Source organism: Callithrix jacchus, chromosome 12, assembly GCF_049354715.1.
Source record: "Callithrix jacchus isolate 240 chromosome 12, calJac240_pri, whole genome shotgun sequence".
Lineage (NCBI taxonomy): Eukaryota > Metazoa > Chordata > Mammalia > Primates > Cebidae > Callithrix > Callithrix jacchus.
The window spans coordinates 76,300,004-76,317,835 of record NC_133513.1 but is presented as its reverse complement, the minus strand read 5'-3'; the positions used below and the strand labels follow the sequence as shown (position 1 = coordinate 76,317,835).

The following is a 17,832-nucleotide window of genomic DNA, read 5'->3' as shown; positions in this document are numbered from 1 at the left end:
GAGTTTCGCTCTTGTTACCCAGGCTGGAGTGCAATGGCGCGATCTCTGCTCACCACAGCCTCCGCCTCCTGGGTTCAGGCAATTCTTCTGCCTCAGCCTCCTGAGTAGCTGGGATTACAGGCACGCGCCACCATGCCCAGATAATTTTTTGTATATTTAGTAGAGACGGATTTTCACCATGTTGAATAGGATGGTCTTGATCTCTTGACCTCAGGATCCACCCACCTCGGCCTCCCAAAGTGCTGGGATTACATGCCTGAGCCACCGGGCCCGGCCCTACTCCAAGTATCTTTTAGCAAATACCATGCAATTATTTTATCAACAAAACAACTTTTCAGTACTGCAAGTAAACAGACCAAGTATAGACAATTTGAAAAGTTGGTAAAGACTACATTTGTAGAGAAATGAGAACCATGTGCCATTTTTCTTTTCAAATAATAAAAAATAGGATAAAATTATATGGGCCTCAGTAGTATATGGTAGTATATATTAGAATTTTAAAGTTCTATTTGTGGTAATCTCCACCCTGAGTTATCAGAAAAGAGGAAAGTAAGTATCAGTCTACATTTGGGAGAACTTCCTACACATTTTATTATGCTTAGATCAACTTGTAAAAAATAAAGTGGTACATGTGTCTAGAGTTAAATGTTAAGCTTTGCTTTAGTGTGTAACAAATAGGCAATGATTGTGCATGTCTCAGGAAGCCTTGACCAAAGGAATGGTTTTACTTCTCTAAATAAGACAAAGCAACTGAGACAACACAAATTAGACCAATACTCTTCTCTGAGGAATAAATTATCTCATCGGTGAGCAACTTCTTTCCAGCTGCTGATGTAGAAGCATTAAGTAATATCCCTATATTGAAATAAAGGGGTGGTGAGGCAATATACAGAACTTTTTAAGAGGGTTCAGTTCCAGATACAGAATGAGGGTTATTTAGTGCATATATTGCTTTTTGAGGTGATGACATAATTTAACTCCCCTAACATTTTCCTATCAAAATAAGCCAAGCAAATACATCCAAACTGAATCCAGAGCTGCCAAATCAGAGTCTGAGTGTTTATTCTAACTGTCTACTATCAGCCACACCCTCATCAGAGAAGAGGCCATACCATTTGAGGATCCATTTTTCAATCTCAGTAGAATAGGGGAAATGTCATAAATAGCAGGTCTCTTTTTCTCTTATTTGTCCAAAACCACCAATAAATGAATTATTTTTCTATTTTTAATGTTTCAGCTGTTCATTTCACCAAGTCATACGAGTAGACGACAGTAAATCAAGGTAAATTTTTCACCTAGTCCAGAAGACACTTTGCTATAATCAGTCGACTTAGATCACTCTCGCCTTTGTCTTTTTCATCTGCTTACATATCATAGCATCTTCATAACCACCAATGTTATGTTCCCTAAATATTTTCATAACAGACTTCTATATGTTATAACACAATAGTGTGACAAAATCATATTTCAAAATACAAAACAAATCAAAGCCCTCTCCTCAGGCTCTCTATAATTTTGACTTGTCCCTTGATCGTTTTCCCAGACCACTAGAGCACTGGCCATCATTGCCTCAGGAGAAATATGAAAAGAAAAATTGGGTTACCCAAGAAAATATTTTGACAGTTAGGGTTCCTATTTCCAAAGAAAACTTAGTACTAACATTTGAATTTCCAGAAATAGACACATTTCCTATCTCCTAATATAGATAAATATCTCAGGACAGAGAGACACAAAAATGGAAGAATTAAGTATATAGACATGTGGACCCCTGAGAAATAAAGAACCCAGATCCTAATAAAACTCTCCTAATAGGGCATCCAAGGATGGAAGGAGCTTATAATCCCCATTCCAAGATAGTTTAGAGGTGGTGGCAGGCAGTATCTACAGAAGAAATAGCATCAATGTGTGTGCTAGCAGATAATCCTAGGTCAAGTGTAAAGAAAAGACAGTGGCAGGGGCTAACTAGAGGTAGCTGGTGTGTGTTGATCTCATGGAGAAAAAAAGGCTGGCGAGTGGACAGTAGCTCATGTGAAAAATCCAGGTGGAGACACACTGGAATTCATCAAGGAAACAGCATGACACACAGAGAACAGAGGAGAGCAAGACGGGACAACCGCCTACCTAGTGGGCTGGCACAGAGCCAGAGGGGTCCTCCCACTGTAGGGAAACTGTGAGTAAGTGAGTCCCCAGAGACCCACAGTTCTGCCACGGACTTTTCCATCCCTGGGCTCAGGAGATCTCCCCCAAGAGCTCCCCATCAGTGTCTCCAGGCTGACATGGAGAGCCATGTGATATCCTGGCACAGCCATAGTCAGGCACACATGGAGTCCCAGGAGACTTGTATCCCTAGATACTCTGGCACCAGCAGCTGCAGCTCCTGTAGGAGGGGAGGCCAGGATCCCTTGGATGCCTGCAGTAAAGGGGCCAAATCCACAAGGCTGAGCAGTGAAACACTGCAGGCCTCATGTCAGCAGCACCTTGCAGGGTAAGGCCTACTGTTCATTCCAGTCCCACCTGAGTTCCTGGTCCACGAGCAGGTCTGTACTTCTCTGAGCTGGAGCTCCCAGAGGGAGAGGCCGGCTGCCATTTTGCTGCTCTGAAACCCCTCCTCTTGCTGCTCTTAGGCTTGGGAGGGGCAGGGATCAGGGACTTATGCAGACCTCCCAACACATCATAGTTTCCTTGCAGAAAAAGTAGCCAGGCTGTTTCCCACATGGATCCACGCCCTTGCTACTTCTCACTGAGCAGGGCTTCCCAACCTGGGACCTCGGCAACCCCCATCTGGGCTCTTGAGCCAGGAGCAGTTGTACACTTTCCTGGGACAGAGCTCCCAGAGGGCAAGGCAGGTCACCATTTTTGCTGTTCTACTACAGTACCCACTCCTGTCACCCTCAGGCTCAGGAGAGAATGTAGTGGTTGGAGACTGATGCGAACCAACAGCACAGCACAGCACAGCATAGCATAGCACAGCACAGCACAGCACAGCACAGCACAGCACAGCACAGCACAGCACAGCACAGCACAGCACAGCAGCATTACAGAAAAGCAGCTAGACTGCTTTCTATGCAGGTCTCCACCTCTGCTACTCCTTACTGCACAGTGCCTCTAGACTTGGACCCCTAGCATAAGCACACTGTCTCTGCCTGGCACTTTGTCAGTGGTGGCTCTGCATTTCTCAGAGGAGAAAACCCCAGAGACAATTCACAACCCCTCTGTGATTGCAGCTGCAGTGGTATCATCCGACTATCCTTGGGCTGGGGAGGGAACAAAGGGCCTGGTCATTATGCTGGCAAGTCCAGCATACCACAGCCACCATATGGAGAGGAGCCTAGTTCCTCTTCCCTGTGTGCCCCCAGTTCTCACTGTTTACCAGGAAAGGCCTGGGCTTGGAACAGTGGAACAGCCACCCCACCTCCAGCTGAGCGTTCCCACTGCTAGTGGCTTTGCATTTCCTTAAGGAGGGGCTCCCAGAGTCAACTAACAGCCACTCTACCATTGCCATGGCAATAGTTCTGCCCCTGCTGCCCTGGACTGGAGAAGAAAGAAAGAGCCCAAAGATTTTACTCACACCTCCAGGAGGACACAGTCATCGTATAGAGAGGAGCCCAGACTCTCCTCCCTGTAAATCCTCAACCTCCCACTCTTTACCCAGCTCAGGCCAGCAGTGCAGCCACCCCATCCCTGGCTAAACATTCTCAGTAGCAGCAGTTTTGATTTTCCCTGAGGTGGAGCACCCAGGGACAACCAAAAGCCCCTCTGCCACTGCTGCTACAGTATTACTCTTGCTGTCCTCAGACTCTAAAGGGAGCAAAGACCCTGAGTGCTTTATATACACCTCCAGAAAGCCACATTACCTAAAAGTTTGGGCCTGCAATGCAGCTGTCACACCGCAGGCTGACTATACTGAGTAGTGGTAGCTGTGTATTTTTCTGGGGTGGAGCACCAAGCGAGAAGTGAAAGGTCATTTGCCACAGGCACAGCCAAGGTCCCTTCTCTTGCTGTGTCTAAGCTGGGGAAAGAACCTAAGGCCTGAATTTGCCCCAGAGCTACAGTGGGCAGCCTGGGAGTGCCAAACTGAGATATACAGCCAGCAGTGAAGTGCAAAAGGAGCCCATACTTTCAGAGAACTGAGAGAGAGGACACCAATCCTTAGGAAATAAAGAGGAGCCACATGACTGACTAAGAGCCTACCTACTGGCCATTCCGCTTAAATGCCATCAACTGGATCACAGCCCATACTTTAATATTAAAAACGCATTGCTAATAAAACCGAGAACAAGAACTCAGTTACAAATAAAGGTTATGCATCAGACCTCAGCCCTGTGAAAACATACAAATAAACCAATTGACTATACTCAAATCAGACAATTGAAAGCACATCAGCCAACACAGATGATAAAGAATCAGTGCAAGAACTCTGCAACTCAAAAAGGCCGAGTGTCTTCTTCCCCCAAACAAGTGTACCAGTCCCCAGCAAGGATTGTCAGCTTAGCTGAAATGGTTGAAATGAAAGAAATAGAATTCAGAATATGGGTAGGAATGAAAACCATTGACAATCAGGGAGAACGTCAAAATCCAAACCAAAGAAATGAAGGATTACAATAAAAGCATACAGGACCTGGTAGACAAAATGGCCATTAAAAGATAGAACTAAAATGATATGATAGAGTTGAAAAATACACTACAGGAAATTCATATTGTAATCACATTAACAGCAGAATAGACCAAGCTGAGGAAAGAATCTTAGAGCATGAAGAATGGTTCTCTAACCTAACTAAGAAGGACAAAAATGAAAAAAAGAATAAGAAAGAATGGACTAAACCTCTGAAAAAAAGTATGGGATTATGTGAAGAGACCAGATCTACCCCTCATTGGCATCACAGAAGGAAATGGGAAGAAAGCAAGCAACTTGGAAAACATATTTCAGGATGTTGTCCATGAAAACTTCCCAACCTCACTAGAGAGGCCAACATTAAAATTTTTAAAATGCAGAGAACTGCAAGACACTATACAAGAAGACCATCCCAAAGATACATAATCATCAGATTCTCTTTCATTCCCTTTAAAATGAAGGAAAAAAATTGTAAAGGCAGATAGAAAGGAGGAGCAGGAAACCTACAGAGAGAACCCATTGGGCTAACAGTGGACCTTTCAGTAGAAACTCTATAACCCAGAAGAGATTGGGGGCCTATATTCAGCATTCTTAAAGAAAAGAATTTCTACCCAGTGAAACTAAGCTTCAAAAGCAAAAGAGAAATAAAATCCTTTTCACACAAGTAAATTCTAAGGGAATTTATTACAACCAGGCCTGCCTTATAAGAGCTTCTGAAAGGAGTGCTTAATGTGAAAAGCCACTACAAAAACACACTTAAATACACAGGTCTCTGACATTAAAAGCGATGACATAAATAAGTCTACATAATCACCAGCTAACAACATAACAGGATCAAATCCACACATATCAATATTAACACTGGAGGTAAATGGGCTAAATGCCACAGTTAAAAGGCACAGAGTGGCAAGCTGGATAAAGAAGGAAGAACGAAGATTATGCTGTCTTCAAGAGGCCCATCTCACATGCAATGACATCCACAGACCCAAGTAAAGGGTTGGAGAAAATTCTACCAAGAAAACAGAAAAAAGCTGAAGTTGCTATCCAAATTTCAGACAAAAGAGACTTTACATCAACAAACTTCAAAAAAGACAAAGATGAGCTTTATATAATGGTAAAGGGTGCAATTCAACAAGAAGATCTAACTGTCCTAAATATATATGCATCCAACACAGGAGCACCCAGATTCATAAAGCAAGTTCTTACAGACCTACAAAGAGACTTTGATTTCCACAAAACAATAGTGGGAAATTTCAATACCTCATGGACAGTATTAGATAGATGATTGAGATGACAAAGTAAAAAAGATATTTAGGAACTGAATTCAACACTTGAACAAATATATCTAATAGACATCTATAGAACTCTCCACCTTAAAACAACAGAATATACATACTTCTCATCACCACATGGCACATACTCTAAAACTGACCACACAGTTGGGCAAAAAACAATCTGTAACAAATTGGAACAAACTGAACTCATACCAACCACACTCTCTGAACATGGGGTAATAAAAACAGAAATCAGTAGTAAGAAAAACATTCAAAACCACACAATTACATGGAAATTAAACAACTTGTTCCAGAATGATCTCTGGGTAAACAATAAAGTTAAGTCAGAAATAAAATATTTGAAACTAATGAAAACAAAGATACAACATATCAGAATCTCTGGGACATAGTTTAAGCAGTATTGAGAAGGAAGTTCAAAGTGTAAAATGCCCACATTAAAAAAGTCAGAAAGATATCAAATGAACAATCTAGCATCTCATCTAGAAGAACTAGAGAAACAAGAGCAAACCAACATCAAAGCTAGCAGAAGACAAGAAATAACCAAAATTAGAGATGAACTGAAGGAAAATGAGATGCAAAAGGCCATAAAAAGATAAATGAATTTAGGAATTAGTTATTTGAAAGAATTAGATAGATAGACAAATAGCTATACAAATACGAAAAAAAAGAGATGATCCAACTCAACACAATCAGAAATGAATAACTGAATAAAGTGGACATTACTTCTGACCCCACAGAAATATAAAAGAATCCTTAGAGACTATGAATACCTCTGTGTACACGAGCTAGCAACCCAAGAGGAAATGGATAAATTCCTGGAAACATTCAACCTCCCAAGTTTGAGTTGAGAAGACATTGAATCCCTTAACAGATCAATAATAAATTCTGAAATCAAATCAGTAAAAAACAGCAGCATACCAAGCAAGAAAAGTCCAAGACCAGAGGGATTCACAGCCAAATTCTACCAGATGTATAAAGAAGAGCTAGTACCATCCCTACTGAAACTATTCCAAAAAATTGAGGAGGCATCCCTCCCTAACACACTCTGAGGCCAAAATCATCCTGATACCAAAATCTCATAGAGACACAACAAAAAAAGAAAACTTCAGGCCAGTATCTTTGATTAACACAGATGCAAAAATCTTTAACAAAATACAGACCAACGAGCAGCACATCAAAAAGCCAATCCATCACCATCAAGTAGGTTTTATGCCTCGGATGCAAGGTTGGTTCAAAATAGGCAAATCAAAAGAAGTGATTTACCACAGAAACAGAACTAAAAACAAAGACTAGGTGATCATCTTGACAAACACAGAAAAGGATTTCAATAAAAGTCCACATCCTTTTATGTTAAAAACCCTTAACAAGCAAGGCATTGAAAGAACATACTTTAAAATAATAAAAGCCATCTATGACAAAGGCACAGCAAACATCATACTGAATGGGCAAAAGCTGGAGGCATTCTTCTTGAAAAGAGAAACAAGATAAAGATGTCCTCTCTTATCACTCCCATTCATCATAGTACTGGAAGTCCTGGCCAGAGCAATAAAGCAATACAAAGAAATAAAACCCATTCAAATAGGAAGAGAGGATGTCAAACTACCTCTGTTTGCAGTTGATATGATTCTACACCTAGAAAACCCCATGGTCTCTGCCTCAAAGCTCCTTGATCTAATAAACAACTTCAGCAAAGTTTCAGGATACAAAATCAATGTATAAAAATCAACAGCATTCCAATGTTTCAACAACATCCAAGCTGAAGGCCACATCAAGAATGCGATCCCATTTAGGATAGCCACACACACACACACACACACACACACACACACACACACCAAATTCCTAGGAAAACAACTAACCAAGGTGGTGAAAATCTCTACAATGAGAATAAAAAATATTGCACAGTGAAATCAAAGATGACAGAAACAAATTGAAAAACATTCCATGCTTCTGGATAGAAAGAACCAATATCATTAAAATGGCCATAATGCCCAAAGCAAATTATGGATTCAATGCTATTCTGATCAAACTACCAATGATATTATTCACCAAACTATAAAAATGCATTCTAAAATTCATATCAAAACAAAAATGAGCTTAAATAGCCAAGGCAATCCAAAGCAAAAGAAAAAAGCTGGAGATATTATGTTACTTGACTTCAAAGTATACTACAATACTACAGCAACCAAAACAGCATTGCACTGGTACAAAAACAGACACAAAGACCAATGGAAAAGAATAGAGATCCCAGAAATAATGCTGCATAATTATAACTATCTGATGTACAACAAAGTAAATAAAAACAAGCAATGGGGAATGGTCTCCCTATTCAGCAAACGATGCTGGGATAACTGGCTAGACATATGTAGAAAAATGAAACTAGACCCTTTCCTTACACCATATACAAAATTCAACTCAAAATGTATTGAAGACTTTAATGTCAAACCTAAAACTATAAAAACACTGTCAGATAACCTAGGAAATATCATTCTGGAGATAGGCCCAGGCAAAGATTTGACAACAAAGATGCCAAGAGCAACTGTAACAACAAGTGTGATTTAATTAAAATTGACAAGTGTGACTTAATTAAACAAAAGAGGTTCTGCACAGCAAAAATACCTATCAACAGAGTAAACAGGCCACCTATAGAATGGAAGAAAATGCTTATGAACTATGCATCTGACAGAGATCTGATATCTAGAATCTATAAGGAACTTACAATTCAATAAGCCAAAAGCAAATCACCCCCTTAAAAAGTAGGCAAAAGATATGAACACACACTTTTAAAAACAAGATAGACATATGGTGAACAAGCATATGAAAAAAATGCTCATTATCACTAATCATAAGAGAAATGCAAATCAAAACTACAATGAGATACCATTTCACACCAATCAGAATTGCTATTAAAAAGTAAAAAAAAAAAAATGACATGCTAGAGAGCTTGGGGAGAAAATGAAACACTTATACACTGCTGATGGAATGCAAATTAGTTCAGCCATTGTGAAAAGCAGCTTGGCGATTTCTCAAGGAACTCTAAGCAAAGACCATTTGACTGAGCAATCCCATTTTTATGTATATACCCAATGGTAAATAAATCGTACCATAAAGATACATAACATGTATCATTATTAAATGATACACAATAGTAAAGACATGAAATCAACCAACCTAAATGTCCATCAATGGTAGACTGAATAAGGAAAATGTGGCACATATATGCCATGGAATAACTATGCAGCCATAAAAATGTGTTGTAGAATGGTCTCACATAAATGTGCAGATCACTAAAATAAAACATTTAGAAAAAGAAAGGAAAAGGGAGTAATCTTCAGGAACTCTGTCCTATTTTTAGGGAGAAGTATATGTGTACCTTCCCACAGTCTTCAGGTAGCCAAAAAAATCCAAATGATATGAAATTGTTAGTAATTTATCACAAGTAAATTCTGCTAAACAATTCACCTTAAACACATAATGGATTGCAACTGTAGCCACTTCAAAAGAACAAATGAAAAAGGCACTGATGGGAACAAAAATACAACCTGAAAATGTAACACTGGCAAAGTTTCAGTGAACGTAGATGCCTAAGGTTATCTGCATGATCTCCAGGATTAGATAACCTAAAAAAGCTGGCAAATCATGTAACTTTGATCCCACTCAGCTCTTACACATTTTTAGTGACTATATGAAAGCACCACCACGTAGTAGACAATATGTGGCGGCCAAGATTTTATTCCAATGCTATGGTATGATCCTGCAACTAAACATGTATTAAAAATGTCCACGGCTTTCCACATTTTCTCTTTAAGCCCATAGATTTCACTCTTTAACATAGAAATTCAGTTTCTATGGTCACCTTGTAAAATCTGAACCATAATTATCAATTATATTTTTGGGGGTAGAACATAGATACAACTGTGAATAAAATATAAATCAAAACATCCATACTAAAGTTAAACTGTTTATTCAATTAATTAATTGCATTCATCTATTTTATACATGGTCACTGAAACACTCTACAAGCTTCTTTGCAAGTGCTTCATTTATCTTATAGATCTTCTGTCTTTTTCTCCCTCCACTGCCCTTGCTCTGTGTATCTCTGTTTCTTTCTTATCAGCAATTTTTCATCATTCAAAATCCATTCAGGGACCAGAAAAATCACTTTAAATAGAACACTTTCAAGTTTCTATTTTCTTCCCTTACCAAAACTAAATTTTTTTTCAACATACCCTCATAATGAATGAACTTCTACTTTATATCACCTAAGAAATTAATGTCATATAAGGTCATTTTTTAGTGCTACACTCATATAGTAAAGTTACTCAAGGATTTTTGTATGTGTATATTTGTAATTGAAATAAATTTCTCAACACAGAATATTCAGACATCTTGTGTAAGAATCATCTGTACTTTTCTAAAATGCTGATATTTCTGATGGTCCCCATGGGATAGGTCCTTTTTTGGGGAAGGAGTAGAGAAATCTGAAAGTTTAAGATGATGCTCAGATGATATTTGTATGTACTACTATTTGAGAACTGATTAACTTATAGTATTTCTTCTCACATATACCTGTAAGTTGTCCCTTAAAAATCACTGGAAACTCAAAAGGTTAAAAATGCCATGCTCTTTAAGGCGAACAACTGGCACAGGGCATTACTCTACATGAGATAAGGAATCCAGGAAAGTTAACAAAGTCTCCAAGGTAACAGAGCCTGAAAAGGGTTAAGCTGGAATTGAACCCCAGTTCCATCTGACTTGGAAGCTTATTTTATTCCAGAGATGTGGGTTTCAAAACTAAATTAATTTTATGGCCTAAGAACTTAGCCCCTCAGAGTCATTTACAAAATTTTTTTTTAGTTGAGGGATTTGTACCAAATAATTATGCCTGATGCTGTGGAATCTGAACTAAAATCTAGTCTAGAGAAGTTACGACTTGATGGAAGTCACAGGGCTGGTGGCAGACTCAAACTTTCATGGGGTTTATACTCATATTTAGTGACTCTTTCAAATTTATCTTTTATAATCAAAATATAGTTATTTCTTCTGTCTTCATAAATATTTCCCATTTGAAGATCTATGTTCTGGGTATGGTACCACTGTGTCATTAGTGATTGTTATCAAAACATACTATAAGTATAATGTAAGAAACAAAACCTACATGTAGAGAGAGCAAAGAAGGCAACCAGATGTCATTCCTAGTCCTTACCTTTACAATCACTGTGACAGTAGCAATACCAGGTGGCATTGTTCCATAAATATCAAAGGCCTCTACCAGAAAAGTGATACTTGCTTCCTGGTCTGGAAATGCCTCATAATCTAAACTCCTTAAAAGGGATAATTCTCCTGTAAATGGATGTAGTGCAAAAAGGTGCTTCACTTCTGGGCTTCTTATCCGGTAAGACACATTTGCTCCGAGGTCGACATCCTTGGCCTGTAATAGGCAGAAGACTGGTTATATTAGTGATCTTACCAAAATAAAGAAATGCAGGGAGGATGGAAGTCATGTGTCAGTACCTAAAACCGCATGAATTTAACAAGGACAAAAAGACACATTTTAAAAGAAAAGCACATTATTTAATAATTTATCAGAAAGAGGGAAGGAGGGATGGGGAGAGAAAGATGGAGGAAGGCAGGAAAGGAGGAAGGGAATGGGGTGGGGGGAGGGAGAGAAAGAGAGAGAGAGATCATCCCGTAAGATTTTGTCATTGCTGCTGTTATTACTATACCCATTTAACTCAAAAAAACACTAAATGAATTATATCACAGTAAAGAAATAAATATTATCTTATATGATTGTGTCTTATTTTCTGCTGATTTAATAATCATGAAAAAATATTTTAAATAAAAATAAATACTGAGTGATTTCCATAAAGATAATAGAAGGCTAAAGTACTATAAGAAAACTAAGAAAATATAAGTAGTAATTTTTTTTCACAAGGATCCTATAATACATCTCTAGAGATCACTCTACTATACTTCCCTTCATTTAACTAATAGGTGAGTAGTAGTTACTCACAAGGTGCTGTAGAGAGCACCAAGATAAATGAAAACAAAATTATTGCCCTCCAGGTTATAGTCTCAGAGAAGAACTAAGACACTAATACTAAAATAGAAAGGAAAAAATGTGCCATGAGTTCTAAAAGATGTTCTAAATTGGGAACAATGTCCTTTAGCTGAAAGGATGGGTTTTCATGAGAGTCTTGTAGAAGGGCTATTTCACTCAGCAGTACAGACTAGCAAATGCACCTCAGGTACAGAATACGGAATAGAGTAAGAACAAAAATGGGGAAGATTCAGAGTCTGTTGGAATGTGCATTTTTTAATGCAAACACCTCCTATGTGAACCTCAGCCTTGGTCCCCTCCAGTTATTGACTTAACAATCAGAAAGATGCCATTAAAGCATATATTTTATTATGTGATTTTTCCTGCTTAAAATCCTTTTGTTTTTTAACTAAATTTGCAAACAATACCATTATCCTTAATGTGGTAAGATCCACTACATTTTCTAGATCTTTAGCCTCCCACCCCTCACACTCCCTTCTTCCATGATTTTGAGCAGGTTTTTTCCCCTACTACCTTAAACAATCTTTATTCCTTTGTTGCTTGAATAGCTCTTATTTGTCCCTCAGTTAACCATCTCTAGCAAATATTCTCTTTGCCTTAAGATTAGGTTAGGAGCTCCGCCTTTAATACCTAGGCCCTTTATACTGAGGACATACATTTTAACTACCAATTTTCTTGACAGATTACTAAACCAGCCTGAAAACTCCAAGAAAGCAGTAAATTTGTATTGTTCACCTGTGTATACCCCAAGTCTAGCAGAAGACTTGCCATATTGTACGTATTGAAGATACATTTGTTAAATAAATGAATTAATGAATGAATTGATAAATTAATGGTGGAAGAGATGAGGGAATAATGGTCTCTCCCTGGTTAGTATTTGCCTTATTTAGATTTGTTAATGTTTACTGCCTCAGTAAACATTTGCTGAGTTCAATTATGGAATGAATACAGATTCTGGAAAACAGTGTTAAAAATATCAAGTTGCAAACTGCCAGTGGAAAAATGACAAGTTTTTTTTTTTTTCAAAATATACCTCCTAGACCAACTGAGTCAGTACTAAATGAGGGGGTTGCTCAAAACCACAGATTTATGGATCAGGATAATCTACTGAACCAAAACATTCAGGACTTTGAGTAATGCATAGTAGAAAACTTAAAAAAAAAAGACTTGATACAGAGATGTCATTACAAAGGAGCATTAGATTACTAGAGGATGCCTTTGTGTATTGAATGTGAAAAATACAGAATAATGGTATAACAATATCTGTGAAACAGAGGGAAACCAATACATAACTATCTATGGTTTTTTCTGTGTATACAAATCTATGTTATATATGTACAACCCACACAAATACACACTTATATGCCTACACATTATTTTGATATTTGTGTGAACACAAAAATAAATGTGAAATAAATTTAATGCTGAGTACTCTGGAGGCGCTTTGTGGGAGATTATTAACTTTTGCTTCATAAACTATTGTATTGTCAACTGTTGTAATAAACAGAATATTACTTTTGTAAATTAAAAATCTATTAAATAGTTTTTTTTAAATTTCTTACAAAAAGACCTTTCTCTCCTTAATTTTTGGGATATCTTTAAAGTAGGATTGCCACATAAAATACAATATACAATTTGGAGAAATAATAAAATGTATTCATTGTTCATCTGAAATTTAAAGCCAGCTTGATGTGTTGTATTTTCACCTACTAATTTTGGCAAACAAACCCTAATAGCAGATGTCATAATGTAGAATTCATGGAATAAATGCTTTTTCCACACACCTCTATTTGAAGAAAGGTGGTCCCAGCCGGCAGATTCTCTTCAACAAGGACAGTGTATGTTGAATTGGTGAACATAGGACTATTATCATCAATGTCCAAAACCTTAATGGCCAGTGTTATTGTTGAATGACGAGGGTGCACTGCTCCATCTGTTGCCACAACAACAAGTTCATAGTAGTCCCTGACTTCTCTGTTAAGCTTCACTGCTGTGTAAATGCTCCCATTGGATGTGATACGAAAAAGATTATTAAAGTTAGCCAAACTGTAGTGCACTTGACCATTTATTCCAGCATCAGGGTCTGTTGCCTGTTAAATAAAATGAAAAAAAACTTCATGTCAGTTTTGATGGGCTACTGTAAATGAAGGTGACAGTTAACAAATTATGGCATTTTTCTAACCAAATATTATTTTACTCTCTAAGGAAGAAATGACAATGACAATACAATGTATAATCTAAAACATGAAAATACTATAGTTTAATATACTTCATTTAAAATCAACAAAACGAAAACCGGTAATGTCATTAGCAATAACAATACTATGACAGAAAACTCATAAAAATACTGAATCTTTGTCTTAAAATTTTTTAATATTTTTGAATTCTAAAGTGAGAAAAAGTTCTGTTTTTAATTCATTTCACATAATCTGCTGAGTGACAATTCAAGATTCTGTAGGTTTTTGCTCATTTTATATATTCATTTTCATGTTTATATGTTTATTAATAATAGGCATTATATTTGTTTATAATAAATAACATTTTATATTACTTACATTTATCATAATAAATAATATTTATGATAAATGTAAGCATAACCTCAATTCTCATGATGTTCTTATGAGTAAATATTATTAATCTTATTTTACAAATAAGAAAATTGTGGTTTACAGAAGGTTAAACAAGAAACAAATATCTCAGTGTCTCAGTTCTTAACAGGATACCTCATTTACAAAACTACTTAACAAATCCTTGTGGAATTAATAAACATTATATGAAATGAAACAGATTTGAAACTAAATCTGTTTAGTTATATAGGAGTAAAACTATAGTAAAGCCAAATAGGAGTAAAACTACAGTAACTGTAATCTGCCTTTGAGGGACACTTCTTCAACATTAGAATGCATATCTCCGCATAACAGAAAATTTTTGATAACATAATATACCTATATTTGCTAAAAGTTTTAAGTCATGAAAAATCATTTTGCATCAACTAAAATGAGAAAATATTGAGTAAATGTTCATCTAATAAAATTACTCTTAGCTAAAACTCAATGGTGATACAAATTATGCATCACAATATATATTATCGGCTCCTATATACTTTGTTTTGAAAAGTTCCATGCAAAACAAACTGAAATAAATCTTAGAAACTGTAAAACTCTACATAATTATGCCCCAAACTGTCAACAAGGAAAGAAAAGAAAACAAGACCCTCAGCTGCCGTATGAGCCAGGTACACAATAGTCACGCTAGGTCCACAAAGCCTGGAATGCAATATGATGTATTTTAACAGCACATGTGCAATTGTATATCCAGTTTTACAGGCACTGGTAAAACATTCAGGAGGGGGATGCTGAATGTTTGTGCCTTCTTTGAAACCATAATGCCTAAGATGTGAAAATCATGTTTACAACGGTGTTCCTGTGTGTCATTACGCCAAGTATTTCAGCAGGATTTGTCTCTTTGACTCATCAAAACACAACTGCCCCTGAGAGTTTAATATTTCTTGAGGTTTGATTCTGAGAAAAGACAGAAGAATTGCAAAAACACCTGAAGAGAAAAAAATTCCGTGACAGAGTTGAATAGTTTCTGTTGAAATAGTTTCTTTTACTTTTATATTTTGCCTATAATTTGTATTAAGAATTATTGACAAATCAGTCAAGCTGGTCATTTTAGTAAAAACGACACACATGCTGTCTCTTTTATTCACCAAAAAAAAAAAAAAAAAAAAGAGTGAAATCTTTTTTGGTCTGAAATTACTCATCAAGTAAATACAAAAAATTATAATTCAGTAACAAAATATAAATATGTCTTGATTCTTAACAATAATATCCTTAAAATGTTCAGTCACTTTTTCTGTCTATGAAATATCTTAAAATCCCCAAGTCAATCATTTATGCAATTAGCAGTTTAAACAACTCTTGTTCAAGTTATTTTTATTGACCCATATAATTGAATATTTATTATGGTAGAATGGTTCAATTTGACTGGTGTGGCTGTAGGTGTGTATGTGTGTTTTATATGTGTCCAGCTGCTTAACTGTATATCCACTAGGGAACATATACAAACATATCTAAAATCGTTTTGTTTTTGCTCCGATAACAAATTATCTCGAGTTTAGCAGCTGACACCAAACAAGTTTATTATTTTAAAGCTCTATAATTCAGAAATTCAAGACAGTCTCACTAGAGCTATGTTTCTTTCTGGAGGCTTTAAGGAGAAACAATTTCCTTGCTCATTCAAGTTGCTGACAGAATTCAGTTGCTGGAGTTTGTAGAATTGGGATCCCCACTTCCTTGATGGTTGTCATGTGAGGAATAACCCCAGTTTCTAGAGGTCCCCATATTCCTTGGCTCATGACACATTTCTTCCACTTTTAAAGCCAGCAATGGTGGTCAAGCCCCTCTTACATTTGTTGAATCCCTCCTTCCATCTTTTTTCATGTTATTTTTCTGATCTATTATTCAGCCATCCTCTTTGACTTTTAAGGGCATGTATGATTACATAACACTCGCTTGAAAAATCCAGGATAGTATCCCCATCTCAGCATCTTTAACCTTAATACATGTTTGTGTGTGTACATGCATGTGTGCACATGTGTGTATATTGCTATATATACATATATAGCAATCTATATTTTATGATGAGATTTCTATTTTTTTGAGACAGGTCTTGCTCTGTCACCCAGGCTGAGGTGCAGAGATACCATCTAGGCTGGCTCCAGCCTTTGCCTCCCAGGCTCACATGATCCTCTCCCGTCAGCCTCCTGAGTAGCTGGCACTATAAGCACATACCACCATACCTGGCTAATTTTTGGTATTTTTATTAGAGATGGGTTGTTGCCCAGGTTGGTCTTAAACTTCTGAGCTCAAGCATTCCTCCCACTTTGGCCTCTCAAAGTGATGGGATTATAGGGGTGTACCATCATGCCTCGCCTGATAGGAGTTTTTAGAGAAAATATCCAAGGAGATATTTATCAAGCAGACTGACAGTAAATGCTACATGGGACATCCTCATGAATAGAGTTTCATAATTTTATAAAATCAGTTTAAATTAGTATAAATTCTGATATGTCAACTACACACACACTGTGACTGAATCTATGACCACTTAATTCATTGAATTCATAGCTACCATGACAAGAGGCATATTTGATGCTTATGGAATAAAAGACTATCATATCCCCCAGATAACTACTCTAAAAATTTTAAGGTGACTGAGACACACATCTATGGAGACAAAGGGAATAGAATATAAAAGGCAGAGCTATTTCCTTATCTATTTCTATGTCCCCATTAAATTAAGGGGCATGAATAAGGTAATATAAGTTAAGCAACATAAGCTGGCTGAGCAAGGCAGTTTTACTTATTTACTATTATAGATGAATATGTAGATGTTAAACAAGATAACCAAACATACAATCCCTTATTATCAGCAGTACTGTCAAAAACTTTGAATTGATGTTTAATATCTAGTCAAGCAGCTCAGTATATGATGCTATAAGGAAAACATTTATCTTCCTAGAAATCACTTAAAAGTTAATTAAATTTGTTAATAAGAAAAATCACACATCTCTTTTCCCCTTCGACTACATCAAAGCAATAAACAGTAATAGCTGCAACTTTATAATCATCTGTCCATGGTTAACACATTTTGTAATATACACCTTACTATGGGGCCTGATTTGTGGCTACTAATTTGTAAATGCATATTGTTGGAAAATTGCCTGATAGTCTGTAGTCAAATAAAGACCTCACTGGATGGAACTTTGAATACATACCAGAAACTCTACTTGCAAACCTTATTCATTAACACCAAAGTTAGAGCATATTATAGATAACCAAATAATTACGTAAGAA

At 36.9% G+C, this 17,832-nt stretch overlaps 1 protein-coding gene across 9 annotated transcripts in view; it reads right to left on the bottom strand.

Annotated features, from left to right (window-relative positions):
* Window positions 1–17,832, bottom strand: part of PCDH15 (protocadherin related 15) — a 1,854,109-nt gene that overhangs the window by 192,375 nt on the left and 1,643,902 nt on the right. For all 9 annotated transcript variants that reach the window (XM_054243050.2, XM_054243053.2, XM_054243049.2 and 6 more), the window contains 2 exons: window positions 13,756–14,061; window positions 11,114–11,338 (listed from right to left, as the gene is read on the bottom strand). In XM_054243050.2, coding sequence (XP_054099025.2) covers window positions 11,114–11,338; window positions 13,756–14,061 — 531 coding nt within the window. The remainder of the gene's footprint in view (window positions 1–11,113; window positions 11,339–13,755; window positions 14,062–17,832) is intronic.